Source organism: Rhinoderma darwinii, chromosome 3 (genome assembly GCF_050947455.1).
Source record: "Rhinoderma darwinii isolate aRhiDar2 chromosome 3, aRhiDar2.hap1, whole genome shotgun sequence".
NCBI lineage: Eukaryota > Metazoa > Chordata > Amphibia > Anura > Rhinodermatidae > Rhinoderma > Rhinoderma darwinii.
In genome coordinates, this window is record NC_134689.1 from 205,836,340 (window position 1) to 205,852,426 (window position 16,087).

At 40.4% G+C, this 16,087-nt stretch overlaps 1 protein-coding gene across 3 annotated transcripts in view; it reads right to left on the reverse strand.

Annotated features, from left to right (window-relative positions):
- The window catches only part of PIK3CG (phosphatidylinositol-4,5-bisphosphate 3-kinase catalytic subunit gamma), a 91,851-nt gene that overhangs the window by 31,496 nt on the left and 44,268 nt on the right, over positions 1-16,087 (reverse strand). For all 3 annotated transcript variants that reach the window (XR_012882406.1, XM_075857276.1, XM_075857277.1), the window contains 3 exons: positions 14,294-14,359; positions 10,469-10,694; positions 4,693-4,796 (listed from right to left, as the gene is read on the reverse strand). Coding sequence is in view for 2 of the 3 variants with exons in the window: in XM_075857276.1 (XP_075713391.1) it covers positions 4,693-4,796; positions 10,469-10,694; positions 14,294-14,359 (396 nt within the window). In the remaining variant the exon portion in view is untranslated. The remainder of the gene's footprint in view (positions 1-4,692; positions 4,797-10,468; positions 10,695-14,293; positions 14,360-16,087) is intronic.

Below are 16,087 nucleotides of genomic sequence, written 5' to 3' on the forward strand. Positions count from 1 at the left end.
TGAGGCGCGGCTAGCACGCGCTGGTGTCTGTGGCGTGGCGCCATCTTGGGCCTCCCTCTCGCCTCCTTTACCAGCCTTCCCTTTCGCCATACTGCTTCGTACAAGGCTCGGAGTAATGCCGGAGTGTGACCGGAGTTATCCACTACAAGGTAGGACCCTCGTAGAAGTCACCAGTGCAAAAGAATGGGCAATAAAGGGGAAAATGTCAGGATCTCAGCAGGAGCTCACAACCGCTGCGTCCACTCACCGCCTCCGCCTCTTTACAAAGCTTTAGGAGGAAAATGGGAAAAGTTTTTTTTTTTTACTTTTAATTTTATTTTTTTGTACATAATTTTTTTTATATATGCTTTTTTTTTTTGTCTCCCTAGGAGACGAACCAGCAGTTGGATGGATGAGTTTTGAATTTCGTGAGCACTGGTCCTTTAAGAGGCGGCTAGAACAATGTGGCTTACCAGCAGGGGACACAAGCAGACGCCAGCGGCCTGGCAGAGGGACAGGCCACCAGAAAAGGTACGATACCCGGCAGAGGGGACATGTGGCAGAAGCGGGACCTGTCGCCAGCGTTACAGTTATATACCTGGAGGATCGATCCAGAAAATTATAAGAGTTGTAGGGTTCCCTAAAGGATCTGAAGGAAATTATATGTCCACATTTATCAATAAGTGGATCTCCAAAAGATCTGGTGAAGGTGATCTCTCAAACTTATGTGGAATAGACAGAGCCCTCCGTATTTCAGCAAGACCACCACCCCCAAGAGGAAACCCTTGTGCAAAAATGGTTAAAATCCTGATTTCAAGAGACAAATACCTCATTATATCTAAATCTAGATCTCTTCCAGTGCTGAGCTATAATAATTACAAGATATCTATTTATCATGACTACTCCTGAAACGGCAAAGCTTTCAAAATGTAAGTAGAAGGGATAAGATATTCACACCTGTTTATTGCAAAAATGCGGGTTTATTTCCAGAACTGATCAGAGCTTTTTCATTCCCTATAGGACCTTTCTAACTGGTAAGATACAAAAGAATTTTAGAAATATTGTAATAGAAATGGCGGTTTAATTTACTGGTTTAATTTAATGTTTTATAGTTCAGGTTTAACCCCTTAATGACCAGCCTATTTTAGACCTTAATGACCAGGTTTTTTTTTACGTTTTTCCATCGTCGCATTCCAAGAGCTATAACCTTTTTATTTTTGCGTCGACATAGCTGTATAAGGTCTTGTTTTTTACGGGACAAGTTGTATTTTTTAATAGCACCATTTTGAGGTACATATTATTTATTGATTAACTTTTATTAACTTTTTTTGGGGGGGATAGAAAAAAAATCTGAAATTTCGCCACTCTTTTTTGCGTCCTAAATCGACGCCGTTTACCGTGTGGTATAAATAACACAATAAGTTTATGCAGCGGGTTGTTACAGTTGCAACAATACCAAATTTGTATAGATTTTGTATGTTTTACTACTTTTACACAGTAAAAACGCTGTTTTTTCAAAATTATTTGTTTTTGTGTCGCCATATTTGAAGAGAAGTAACGTTTTAATTTTTTCGCCGATGCAGTTGTATGAGGGCTTTTTTTTTACGGGAAGACTTGTAGTTTTTATTGGTACAATTTTGGAGTAGATGCGACTTTTTGATCACTTTTTAATCACATTTGTTTAAAGTCAGGATTCACAGAAAACAGCAATTTTTCCGTCGTTTTTTATTTCATTTTTTACGGCGTTCACCGTGCGGGTTAAGTAATGTAATAGCTTTATAGTCGGGGTCGTTACGGACGCGGCGATACCAAATATGTGTAACTTTGTAACTTTATTTTGGTTTTTTAATAGTAAAGCAGTTTGTAAGGGGAAAAAGTGGGGTTTCCATTTTTTTTTTCAAATTTTTTTTTATTAACTTTATTAAACTTTTTTTTAAACTTTTTTGCTAGTCCCACTAGGGGACTTCACTATGCGATCCTCTGATCGCTATTATAATACACTGCAATACTTTTGTATTGCAGTGTATTACTGCCTGTCCAAATAAAACGGACAGGCATCTGCTAGGTCATGCCTCCGGCATGATCTAGCAGGCATTCGCTCCAGGCAGACCTGGGGCCTTTATTAGGCCCCCGGCTGCCATGGGAGACACAGAAACTCGGCGATCTTATCGCCGGTTGTCGGTGGGATGAGAGGGAGCTCCCTCCCTCTCTCCAAAACCACTCAGAAGCGGTGCTCGCTATTGAGCACCGCATCTGAGGGGTTAAACGGGTGAGATCGATACTAATATCGATCTCACCCGGCAGAGCAGGGACGCTCCCTGCTCTGTTTACTTATTCCGATGTCGCGACGTAAAAAGTCTATGGCATCGGAATAAGGCCCGTTAGTGACCGACGTAAAAAGACTATGGGCCGGTCACTAACGGGTTAATATCATGTGAGGTTTATCCGTTTACCCACTGTATATATACGGCGCGGGTCTAAGCTTGCTTCCTGAGCGTTTGGGCAGCTAAATGTCGGGTGCCCAGCAGTCAGAGACTGCCAGGAATCCTGGAGAGAAGACATAAGTGGTTTTTACCACTTTTGTCTTGTCAGTACTCACATGCACAGCGCTCAGTTGTGTTCTATTACATTGCTTTTGTGTTGTTTGTTGGACTGCTTTACTTGTATGTGGCTTTGCACAGAAATTTTATTATGGCAGCATACTTTTAAATTAGACGTTGTCTGTCCCCTAAGGAACTATGTTTTTTGTTGTTTTTTATAGGCAAACACGTTAGGACGTTTTAATTTACTTTATGATTTATATCTGTGTCATTCGAAAATAGTTTGAATCACCTTACAACATTTGTGCTTTTTGATATATCTTTTAATTTTATGGACCAATTGTCCGAAATTGATAGGGACCCAATAGGATACATTGGGATCGCTCTCATCAGGGTGGCAGTTCAATTGCAGGCAGGACATTCATAGTATGGGGCTTGATTTCGGTGAGATATTCCTAGATCTACTCTTACATCCCGCATGAACTGTATTACCCAGACCTGCTTATTCAAACTTTATTTACTTTTGATATGTGCGACCGAGATCTAAGCACTTCTATTTTAGTGTAATTGTGTTTATTAAAGGTTAAGTTTTATGTTGATGGTCCTTCTGTGACAATATTTTGATTAATCGACCTCAATAGGTGTAATATAATAGCCTCTAATGGCCGACAAGTCGGTTCTGTGATTGCCATACGTTATCTATAAGCAAAAAACCTACATATATCTACAGCACCATAATAACCTGAAAAATTAACTTAACAGGTTATTTAGTGTGAAACATGAACGGTATAAAAAAGAAACAAAAAAAATTATGAAAATATTTTTTTTCTATATTAGCGGCGCAAACATAAATAACGTAAGTTACACAGTAATGTATTTGTATCCCCAAACTGCACAGAGAAAAAAAAAAATTCTCATGCATAAAAAAGGCCTCATACAGCCACATCAATAAAAAAAATATGTTTAGATATGGAGAAAAAGGGGAAAAATGGGGAGATGGCACACCTCTAAGGCAATAACATAGGGACGACAGGTTTCAGTAAAACCGAGCTCAGAGAGTATGAAGTGATTGCTCACCTTTTTGGATTGTGCTGGTTCATCGCCACAACTCAATTTTGTTGTATGTCGAGTCTCAGAATCTAAAATCCACAGTTTGCTTAGCCTTAAGAGATAACACTGGGTATAGGCGTATCACAGTTTTTCCCTTGCCTTGAAGAATATGGTTAGGTAGAAAAAAATTTTTTTTTCAGGCGCTCCTATGTCAGTGGTTTTCCAAAGAAAGTTATTTCCCCCAGGATAAAGATTCACATAGGGATAAACTTGATTAAAAAAAGGTGTTTATTTTAAAGTTGCAACGTGTTTCGACCTTGTGCTAAGGTCTTTATCAGGCATATAAAACAAAGCTTACAGGCTGTACATATATACATGTCGAAATGCGTTGCAACTTTTATAAAAATAAACACCTTTTTTTAAATCAAGTTTATCCCCATGTGAATCTGGGAAATACCTTCCTTTGGAAAACCACTGATACAGGAGAGCCTAAAAAAAAAGGAGAATTTTTTTTCTACCTATTCGTATTCAATAAAAAAAAGTTATGGCTGCTAAAATGCAGAGGCAAAAACGAAAAAAAAAAATTACTTGGTCATTAAGGCCTTTTCAGGCCTGATCATTAAGGGGTTAATGGGTTTTTCCAATGTTACATTAATAAAAGTGCAAGCAATTTTGTATGAACACACTTCATATATACATATATATGAAGAATACAATATCCAAAAATGGCAACAGAACTCTGCGAACACTAATGCCACCTAAACACTATAAATAAATAAATATGTATTGCTGCTGAATCTACTTACAACAATGAGGTTCTTAGCGCACATTTTGATCAAATTGTGTGAGCCCATCTGCCATGACAAGGCAATTTGATCAAAATGTGCGCTAAGAACCTCTCTATTGTAAGTAAATTCAGCAGCAATGCATATTTATTTATTTATAGTGTTCAGGTGGCATTAGTGTTCGCAGAGTGCTGTCGCCATTTTTGGATGTTGTATTGTTTTGAAGTCTTAGGCTTCCTTGCACCTGTATACATGTTTTGTTTCATTTTGTTGGAATGTGCGGATCAAATTTTGTTGTGTCTTATGTGCTGCATATAGGAAAAATAGATATGACTTACAACCAATGCTCCAGCTCTTAGTCCAGGATCATATGGCACTCTAAAGCTCTCTGGAAGAAGAGATCCCTGTAGTTTTTCAAGCTTTTGTCGTAGTTGTGTGATAACTGTAAAACAAAAAGTACTATATATATATACTGTATATATAAAAGTGATATATGAGAATGTAATCATTACTGATAAAATAAACATATATACGTAGCCTTTGCATTAAATTATAAATTCATTACAGCTGACTCCAAAAAACTATAATCTACATTAGAATTTCCATGTGATCTAAGTATGTTTGGTTCAGATCATAGTTAAAGAGAACCTGTCAGGTCCCCAAATAAGCTAAATTGCCACCTGCGTTTCGATGGCTGATATGAGAATACATTAATAAATAAAAAAATGGGCGGTCTCCACCACCTAGCTCTAAGTCATAGAGTAGCTTAGCTTCACGCCCAGTTGACGCTTGGTGGTGGAGACCACCCAGTTGTCAATTTATTAATGTATTAGCATATTAGACGCTGAAACTAATAGGCTGATTGCGGGAGAACGGAGGCGCATAAAGCGATAAAAAAAGGCTCATTAATCATGCATAAAGGTATGGCGGCAATTTAGCTGTTTTAGGGACCTAACAGTTCCTCTTTAACACCTTGAGGACGCGGCCTATTTTGGACTTTTAATTTGGAATTTATTTTTCCACAGATATGCCATTTTAGTGGCCAACATTTTGTGGTCAGTTTGTTTCACTGTAAAAAGACAGCTCTCTAATTATTACGCTGTTTCCTAATTTTAGAAACACCCTACATGTGACCCTTATCTTTTGCCTGGACATACGACAAAGCGCAAGCGTGATCGAGCACCATTGGTGATTTACATAGCATTACCCACAATTGCAGAGGCTATAAAGTGCAATAATAAAATAAATCCCAAAGTGATCCCATTTTAAAACTAAACCCCTCAAGTCATTCATCAAGGAGTGTAGTGAGCATTTTGACCCCACAGGTATTTTCCAGAAATAAGTGCTCAATGGATGTTGCAGTGTGAAAATTTTAAATTTTCCACAGATATGCCATTTCAGTACAAAATATGTTATGCTGAGCTTGTTCCACTGGAGACACATGCCCCATAAATGTTAAGCGGGTTTTCCAGAGTACAGTAATACCCCCTATGTTGTCATAAACTGCTGTTTGAACACACTGCCAGGCTTGGAAGGACCACCATTTGGGTTTTGGAGCACAGATTTTGCTTGGTATTTGTTTGGGGTTTTACTGGTATTTCAATGTAAGCTGGTATAATAATGGAGAAAATAAATAATAAAATTAATAATCCATAGATGTGTTGTACGCTTTGAAGCAATCCTTTATCCCCTTTTTGGAACACACTCTGCACCTTTATTGAGTCCCTACCTTTTTTGCAGTTTGGGGTACTTTGCTGGGAAAGTGTTGCCCTGGTACAATACAGGCAGCAGCCTCGTTTTCAGCAGAGATGGAGCAGATGTGCTTTGGCCCTCCCCTTCCCAGTTCCCAAATATTAGGGTCTTGATAACCTCTCAACCCCTTGGCGACATCCAACGTAGTATTACATCAGATGTACAACATCACAATATGACAGGGGCTCAGAAGCTGAGCCCAAATCACACACAGCGGGTGCTGGCTCTTTCAAACAGCTGACATTTGCCTGCAACAGCTGGATTTAGATGTATCTCCGATCCTGGCCATTTAATCCCTCAAATGCCGTGGTCAATAGCGACCTTGGATTCTGAAAGGTTACTCAACGAAATAACGAGGTGGCGATCGGTTGCCATGGCAGCCGGAGACCTATTGAAGGGCTCCAGGTCTGTCCTCTGTGATCTGTTATTAAGCTTTGCCAGAGGCACAGATAGAGGCAATAGACTGCAGTACATACATATTGCAGTGTATTGCGTGAGCGATCTAATAATCACATGGTAAAGTCTCCTAGGGGAACTAAAATAAGTGAAAAAATGTTTAATACAACTTTACAAAATATAAATACATGAAAAATTACTAAAAGTTAAAAAAAAGAATCTTCACAGCTTTCACAAAAAATTATGTAAGCAAAAAAAAAAGGTAACATAATTGTTATCGCTGCATCTGTATAAGTCTGAACTATTAAAATATCATGTCATTAAACGCGCCGGATGAACATTGTAGTAAAAATAAAAATTCACACTGCAAGCATTGCTGTTTTTTGGTCACCTTGTTTACCCACAAAAAATGGAATAAAAAGTAGTCAAAAAGTCGCATGTACCCCAAAATAATACAAATAAAAACCCCATCTCTACCTGCAAAAAACAAGCTCTTACATCATTACGATAATTATTTTTTTTCCAAAACTAAATGAATGTTCCAGTCTGGCCTGCACATACAGATAGCACGTACGCATTATACAATGCCATCTGTATGATGTGCACGCCCATTTTTTTGACAATGGGACATGGTTATGCGGTTAATCGGTGTATTGACCAAAATATCCATGCTCCAGTATTGCCAGTATTTTTGGCTTCTTCTCTAGTCCCATATGCAGCACAAGATCCTAAAAAGTCATCATCTACGCTGCATCTACAGGGTACACTTGTTAGGACTAGCAAATAATGATGTAGGGTTTAATGCGAGAAACTGCTGGGCGTATAAATTAGTTTGGGACAGAATTTTACATCATTGCGTTCCAAGAGTCATAAAGTTTACATTTTTTTGCTGACATAGCTATAGGAGGGCTTATTTTTTTTTTTTTTAAAAACAGTTGTATTTTTCAATGCCATTATTTTGAGGAACATATAGGAGGGAATTTATTAAGACTGGCGTTTCACAAGCAAGTCTTAATGGTAAGAAAATGTAGAGTAAACTGTGACACGCTGCGCATGTTTCAGCCGGGATTGTGCGACACAATTGTGGCGTAACGACCGTGGCCACGCGCCATACATTCCCCCTATCGGACATAAAATAAAAAACCCACATACTCCTAAACCTACATACCTCAGCTCTCCTCTTCACTCCAGTGCCGCTCATGCAAGGTCCTGACGCTGAGCAGCGCCAGGGCCTTATATGCGACTGAGCACTTCAACATCATCAGTGCTGCATAGATGAGTACATCTGCAGGAATCTGAATGGAGAAATACAGTGTGAGTAAGGGTATGTTCACACGCTTACTAAAAAAACATCTGAAAATACGGAGCTGCTTTCAAGGGAAAACAGCTCTTGATTTTCAGCCATTTTTTTTTAGCAGCTCGCGTTTTTCGCAGCATTTTTCCAAAAATGGCTCAAGACATTAAATGCACTTCTTTCTCGCGGGTGTTTTTTTACACGGCCGTTTTTTAAAACGGCTGCTTGAAAAAACGTCCCGCCGGAACAGAACACCGTTTTTCCCATTGAAATCAATGGGCAGATGTTTAGAGGCATTATGCTTCAGAATTTTAGGCTGTTTTCCGGCCGTTTACGGCTCGAAAATAAGCCGTGTGAACATACCCTAAAGGGTTTTTTACACTGGGCAATTATCGGGCAGACAAGTGTTCATAGAATGCTCATTGCCGATAACTGCCCTGTGTAAACAGGGCAGCGATCAGCAGATGAACGAGCAAACGCTCATTCATCTGCTGATCGTATCGTTTTAAAAAAGTTAAATATTATCGTTCTTGGTAGCACATCTCCCTGTTTAAACATGATAATAATGTAGGGGGACGAGTGATCAGACTAACGACCGCTTATCCCCATCCATAGCTCCGTGTGACAGGAGAAAACGAGCGCTAATCAACGATGTCTCGTTGATCGGCGCTCACTGCACCGGCCGATTATCGGCTGGTGTAAAAGGGCCTTAGGGGTTTAAGCTCATTAGCGTATTCCATAGAGCTGTAATACGGCACCCACCATTTCAATGGGGCTCTACTGTACCTCCGTATGGCTCTGACGTAATAAGGAGGCATAGTTTTTTTCTACGGCTCTGCAGTGCAGGCCCACCGGAAAACCACGTGCCTTCATACAGGCTCTGTCCACATGTCTCTTATGTCTGCATGAGGCCTAAGTTGCTGTAAAATAGAACAACTATCGACAGAACTCCACAATTCTCTAGATTTCTACCTATGGTACAAGTGTATGAGTTGCTATGATAAGGAGAAACTGCATACAAATTATCTGCCACTATGAAATGTTATTGCAATTTTATTAGCATTGTTTTCTACAACTAATCAGTTGTCATTCTTTAACTTTTAAACGGCAATAAAAATATCAATAATTGGACACCAATTCAATTTTTTTCATGTTTCTCACATTTTATAAATGCCCAGATGAATCAGAACAAAAGAGTAACTCCATAACCTATATTAATAATACACCATATTTAACCCGTTAGTGACCGGCCCATCGTGTTTCTATGTCGGTCACTAACGGGCCTTATTCCGATGCCATAGACTTTTTACGTCGCGGCATCGGAATAAGTAAACAGAGCAGGGAGCTGTCAAATCTCCCTGCTCTCAGCTGCCAGAGGTAGCTGAGGGCTGGGAGCGTCCCTGCTCTGCCGTGTGAGATCGATATTAGTATCGATCTCACACGTTTAACCCCTCAGATGCGGTGCTCAATAGCGAGCACCGCATCTGAGTGGTTTTGGAGAGAGGGAGGGAGCTCCCTCTCTCTCCCACCAACACCCGGCGATACGATCGCTGAGTGTCTGTGTCTCTAATGGCAGCCGGGGGTCTAATAAAGGCCCCCCAGGCTGCCTGGAGTGAATGCCTGCTAGATCATGCCGCAGGCATGACCTAGCAGATGCCTGTCCGTGTTAAACGGACAGGCAGTAATACACTGCAATACAAAAGTATTGCAGTGTATTATAAATGCGATCGCAGAATCGCATATTATAGTCCCCTAGTGGGACTAGTAAAAAAGTGAAAAAAAAGTTGAATAAAGTTAATTAAAAAAAATTTTTTTTAAAAAATGAAAAACCCAGCTTTTCCCCTTACAAACTGCTTTACTATTAAAAAAACAAAATAAAGTTAAAAAGTTACACATATTTGGTATCGCCGCATCCGTAACGACCCCGACTATAAATCTATTACATTATTTAACCCGCACGGTGAACGCCGTAAAAAAAATAATAAAAACCTATGGAAAAATTGCTGTTTTCTGTGAATACTGACTTTAAAAAAATGTGATAAAAAGTGATCAAAAAGTCGCATCTACTCCAAAATGGTTCCAATAAAAACTACAAGTCGTCCCGCAAAAAAAAAGCCCTCATACAACCGCATCGGCGAAAAAATAAAAACGTTACAGCTCTTCAAATATGGAGACACAAAAACAAATAATTTTGAAAAAAAAGTGTTTTTACTGTGTAAAAGTAGTAAAACATACATAAACTATACAAATTTGGTATCGTTGCAATCGTAACAACCCGCTGAATAAAGTTATTGTGTTATTTATACCACACGGTAAACGGCGTAGATTTAGGACGCAAAAAAGAGTGGCGAAATTTCAGATTTTTTTCTATTCCCCCCCCAAAAAAAAGTTAATAAAAGCTAATCAATAAATAATATGCACCTAAAAATGGTGCTATTAAAAAATACAACTTGTCCCGCAAAAAACAAGACCTTATACAGCTATGTCGACGCAAAAATAAAATAACGTTATAGCTCTTGGAATGCGACGATTGAAAAACTTAAAAAATAGCTTGGTCATTAAGGTCCAAAATAGGCTGGTCATTAAGGGGTTAAACCAGTGGAAATATTGTTAGAAAGGAGGAAATCTGTTTATTTTTAACTGATCACCATGGAAAAGAGCAGGGAATGTACCTTGTGAAGTTACATCATACTTCTCAGCAGAAACACTTTTGATCTCCATGGTGACTTTATGAAGAACCTCTGTGACTTGAACCTGCTTCATAAAATCATTTAACATTGAGGTACCGCAGCCTCTAAGATAAGATTCCAGGATTACGGCAAAACGCTGCTGATAATGCATAGACTGCGCAATCTCACTTCTGAGAAACCAAAACAAGAAGTGGCCAATTCGTTTACTCTGCAAACAAAAGTGTAGAAAACAAATGCAGTTTACACATTGCAAAAATGTTTATTTGGGATTTCCCTGTACTTGTGACGTATCCGTGTATAAAAGTATTTATACAATTTTCACAGGCTGGAAATTTGACGTTGCATTTTTTTTGCATCCTACATTTAAACATGAATGCAACACCCATAGACTGCATATGTGTGTAGTGAGTGACACAGCATATGTGTATTGTTTGCAGTCACACTGCATATGTGTGTAGTGAGTGACACAGCATATGTGTATTGTTTGCAGTCACACTGCATATGTGTGTAGTGAGTGACACAGCATATGTGTATTGTTTGCAGTCACACTGCATATGTGTGTAGTGAGTGACACAGCATATGTGTATTGTTTGCAGTCACACTGCATATGTGTGTAGTGAGTGACACAGCATATGTGTATTGTTTGCAGTCACACTGCATATGTGTGTAGTGAGTGACACAGCATATGTGTATTGTTTGCAGTCACACAGTGTACGGGCACCTGCACATTATGTCATCTTATTGGGATATGCTGACCCATTTTGTGTTTTGTTTCGTATTAAACATGGATGCAAGAACATCAAGGTATAAATGTAATGTTAGATACAGGCTCCTAAATGTTATTCATGCAATTTGGCTTATTTACGCTTCGTTCACATCTGTGTTAGGACTCCATTTGAGCTTTCTGTCAGGGGAACCCATGAAATGAACGGAATCCAAAGTGAAACCTATGGTTTCTGTTTGTTTCAGTTTGGATTCCGTTCATGGATTCCCCTGATGGAAAGCTCTGGCGGAACCCATAAACGGAGTCCCAGCGCAGATGTGAACGAAGCCTCACTGAAACTAGGAGGACTGAAGTTTGGGGAAAGCAATGTATTTGCTTAAATTAGCATGAACATATTCTATAAAACTGAACAAAGTCACAAAGACACAATCACACACTAGGTCCAATAACACAGGAAGCCAATTAACCTATAGTGTGAGAGGAAACTGGAGATACTAGAGGGAGCCCCAGCAAGCATGATGAGATGGGGGTAATAGAAACCCCATGCAGATGTTGTCCCTGTAAGGGTAGGGACACACACAGCGTAAACACTGCAGATTTTCCTCAACGGAAAACCGGCAGCATATTGCAGTAGAAGCAACCAGGATGAGATTTGAAAAAATCTCATCCACATACTGCAGAAAAAAATCTGCCCAAAAAACTTTCAGAACTTGACCAGCGGTGCGGTTTATTAATCTGCAGAATGTCAATTTATGCTGCAGATTTGCTGCTCTTCTGTTGTGGGTTTTCCCCATTGAATTAAATGAGGTAAAACATAAAAAGCCATGTGTTGCGACTTTATGGCGGAAATGCTGCGATTCCGCCCCAAAAAACGCAAATGAGAAAAAAACAAAAACTTTTTGTATTATTCAAAATTAATAAAAAAGCTTATACTTACCTCTGGCCATAATCATAGCAACACAATCCTCTGTTCCAAGTGCAGCCCGGCCTACTGGGATGACGTTTTATCCTATGTGTCTGTGCAGCCAATCAAAAGCTAAAGTGGTCACATGGACTGCAGCGTCATCCTAGGAGGCACAGCTGTACTCAGAGCAGAGGGACGTGTCGCTATGGCAACAGAGAATGGGGTAAGTTTTAACTTTAATTTTTCTAGCACTATTCCCGCAGTGGAGATACGGCCCAAAAAACTGCACCACAATTTGGTCCGTTTTCTTCGGGCAAAATTCCCTGCGGCTTCTACGATGGATATGCTGTGTACTTTTATTGTGCGAATCCACCATGCTGCTGAAAGTTAACAGTGCTGCCCTGTCTGAGTGCACTTCTTTTTCAGCGCCGTAGTTGTCATTCAGGAAAGCACCTACACATAGACAATTTTGATTAGTTTGGATAAACTTTGAAAAGACTAGGTTCAAAGAGGGTTCACTGCTGGAAAGTGTACTCTGTTTGATACTTAGACCTAGTAGTAAAACACACCTATGTGGATGAAAACCTAAAGAGGTTTTTACATCAATGTCAGATTTACTGTTCAAATGAGCCAGAGTGGCACACGTGCTGTGCGCCACATTTCTGCACTTTTTTTGACATGTTCGTCAAGGTTGAAAATGCGACAAAAAAAAAAACCCGGCATAAACTAAGCCAACCAAAAGCTGGTATAAGGAAGTAAAAAAGTGTCTAGCATGTTAAGCTAGATGCGCCATATTTATCATAAAACGTGCACCACTTTGAAAAATTTGTCTAATTTTACAATGTCTAAAACTAAAGGGCTGTGAAAACAAGCACTGATCAACGAGGCATCTCCTTTACTATGATCGCTCGTCTTCATACATTTCCATCATGTTGGCAGCACATCTCCCTTTTTACACAGGGAGATGAGCAGCTGACAGCGATAATATTTATTGATGCATAAACTAGCAAATCAGCCGATGAACGAGTATTTGCTCGTTTATCAGCTGATCGCTGCCCTGTTTACACACGGCAATTATCGGAAATCAGCGTTCATAGGAACGCTCATTTGCCCGATCATTGGCCTGTGTAAAGGGTCCTTAAGAAAGTATAACTTAATCTGCCCCAATGTGTTTGATGATTCTCAGAAAACAATGAGGGTATGTTCACACGAGGTCATTACGTCCGTGATTGACGGACGTATTTCGGCCGCAAGTACCGGACCGAACACAGTGCAGGGAGCCGGGCTCCTAGCATCATAGTTATGTACGACACTAGGTGTCCCTGCCTCACAACTGTCCCATACTGTAATCATGTTTTCAGTACGAGACAGTTGTCCGGCAGCGAGGCAGGGACTCCTAGCGTTGTACATTACTATGATGCTAGGAGCCCGGCTCCCTGCACTGTGTTCGGTCCGGTACTTGCGGCCGAAATACGTCCGTCAATTACGGACGTAATGACCTCGTGTGAACATACCCTGATTGTGTCGTTCTCCATTGATAGGGATCAGAGTTATGAAAACTGTGAGTAAGAGCGCACCGGCGCCTTGGATGGAAACTATTCCATTTTCAAGATCCTAGGCAGTCCCAGCAGCCAAACCCAATGCCAATTAAGGCCCTTTTACACTGCCAAATATCGGGCAAATGAACGTTCATGTGAATGCTTGTTTCTATCATTGCACTGTGTAAACAGGGCAACGATCAGTCGATGAACGAGCAAATGATCGTTCGTTGGCTGGTCGCATCGTTTATGCAGTAGAAAATATTATTGTTGTCGACAGCACATCTCCCTGTGTAATCAGTGAGATGTTCTGCCGACATGATAGAAATGTATGAGGATGAACGATCGTAGTAACAAGCGCTTTTCTTCATACATAGCTCCTTGTGAAAGGAGAAAACTAGCACTGATCAACGAGCTGACCTTTACTCTCTGTAACTCATAATCATGTAAATAGAGAGCAATACATGCATGTCCTTCTCTGCCAAACCCTGTACAATCAGTGTCATCACATGTCCTGTTGACAAGTCATAAAATACTTTGGTTGGTAAACTGCTTTAATATTACTAATACATTTTTTTAGTATGATTATTCTTGAATAAAGCAAAAAAGAAAAAAAAGAGTATATTGATTAAATATCTTACCCTTAAAGCACGTTTCAATAAAAACCTGGATAGAGCGCTGTCATGATATGGCTCAAACTTAACGGCCTACAAATGAGAAATAATCACAAACGTGTTTGTTTTATTACTTCATTGCAGTGTTACACATGTTTCTAATCCATTTTAATCTTTTGCTAAAAACTGCTAGAAACAAAGCAAAATTCTGGTACAAATTGCATCGTAGCCATTTATAAAGCAGAACATCATTTGAGTGGATGACTCACTACCAAATGAGTCTAGCCATTCTCCCTATGAAACAACTGTAACTCTTTCAGTTGCATGCAACTTTTTACTGGTAAAATGTGCAAGCGTGGTTGTTCAGGATTAGAAAAACATGGCTACTTTCTTCCAAAAAAAGCACAACTATCCATAGGTTGTGTCTGATATTGCAGCTCTGCTCCATTGAAGTGAATGGGGCTGAAACTACATAAACCCTTTGGACAGGCGTCGCACTGTTTTTAACAGAAAGCAGCCATGTTTTGCTAATCCTGTACAACCCTTGTAAAGAAGATTGCATTATTCCCCTTTAAAGGGGTTTTCCCATCAGGGACATTTATGATATATTTACAGGATATGTCATAAATGTAAGATAGATGCGGGTCCCAAATTGGCACCCGAACCTATCACTAGAACGGGGCCCCCGACACCCTGTTCTACCGCTGTGTGTTCCCACTGACGCTTGTGATTCCCGACCATGTAAGAAAAAAACAGCATAACTCCCATGCTAGTGAATGGCAGTTACGGAAACAACGTAGCATGCGAACTACACTGTTTCCGTAGCTGCCATTCAATTCTATGGGACTTACGCTGTTTTCATCTTATATAGTAGAAAATCACACGCGTCAGCGGGAACAAGGTGCGGTAGAACGGGGTTTAGGGGACCCCGTTTAAGATATAGGTGCAGGGTCCCAGAGGTGGGACCCGCATCTATCTGACATTTAAATGTCCCTGAAAGTTGTAACGTCCACAACCGCGGACCGTCGTTCATACCTGCCCCCCTGACGGCCATGGCCATATACAAGTGAGTAGCGGGTGAAATCTCCCTCCTAAGAGACTTACTTCCGCATTGCTGCACTGGTTCCCGTAGGGTGTGCGCGCTCGCGTCCGGCCTTAAAGGGCCAGTGCACACACATGAGTAAGATCTGTATTAGCCCATGATCACCCTGGACTATAAAAAGGGCTCTGCCGTTTCACTCATTGCCTGAGCGTTGTTGTGTTACCCATGTTAGTCTTAGCAAATGGTCCCTTAGTGTTATCCTGTTCCCGTGCCCTGCTACCTGTATCCCGTGCTATATCTGTTCCTGTGCCTTAACCTGTTGGAGCCGTGTTGTGCCACCGGTCACGCCTGTTGATATACACCACGTCTGGTGTCTACAAATTCATCTGTGCCGAGCCTCCATTTACGGTCTGGACTATTTAAGGTACTACTGTACTAGGACTGTTGTTTGGCCAGCTGCTACTGCGCTACAGCGGTGCGGCCTAGTGGGTCCACATACCAACGGCTCGTGACAATAGTAAAACCCGTTTAACTGAGGGTCATTTCTTTAGTATACAGTATGTGTGGCAGTTAACCTATACGCTTCTTTTTCAGAAGTATTTTGCATTAGTATTTGTAAGCCAAAACCAGGAGTGGCTCTAAACATCGACCTGTTATTATCGGTGCTCGGCGCTTGTTACGGGTCAAAATCTGCTCATGTAAACCAGCTTTGATCCCTTCTTGATGTTTGACGTATATATACGTCATGGCTAGGAAAGGGGAGTATAGATGAAGCTCAC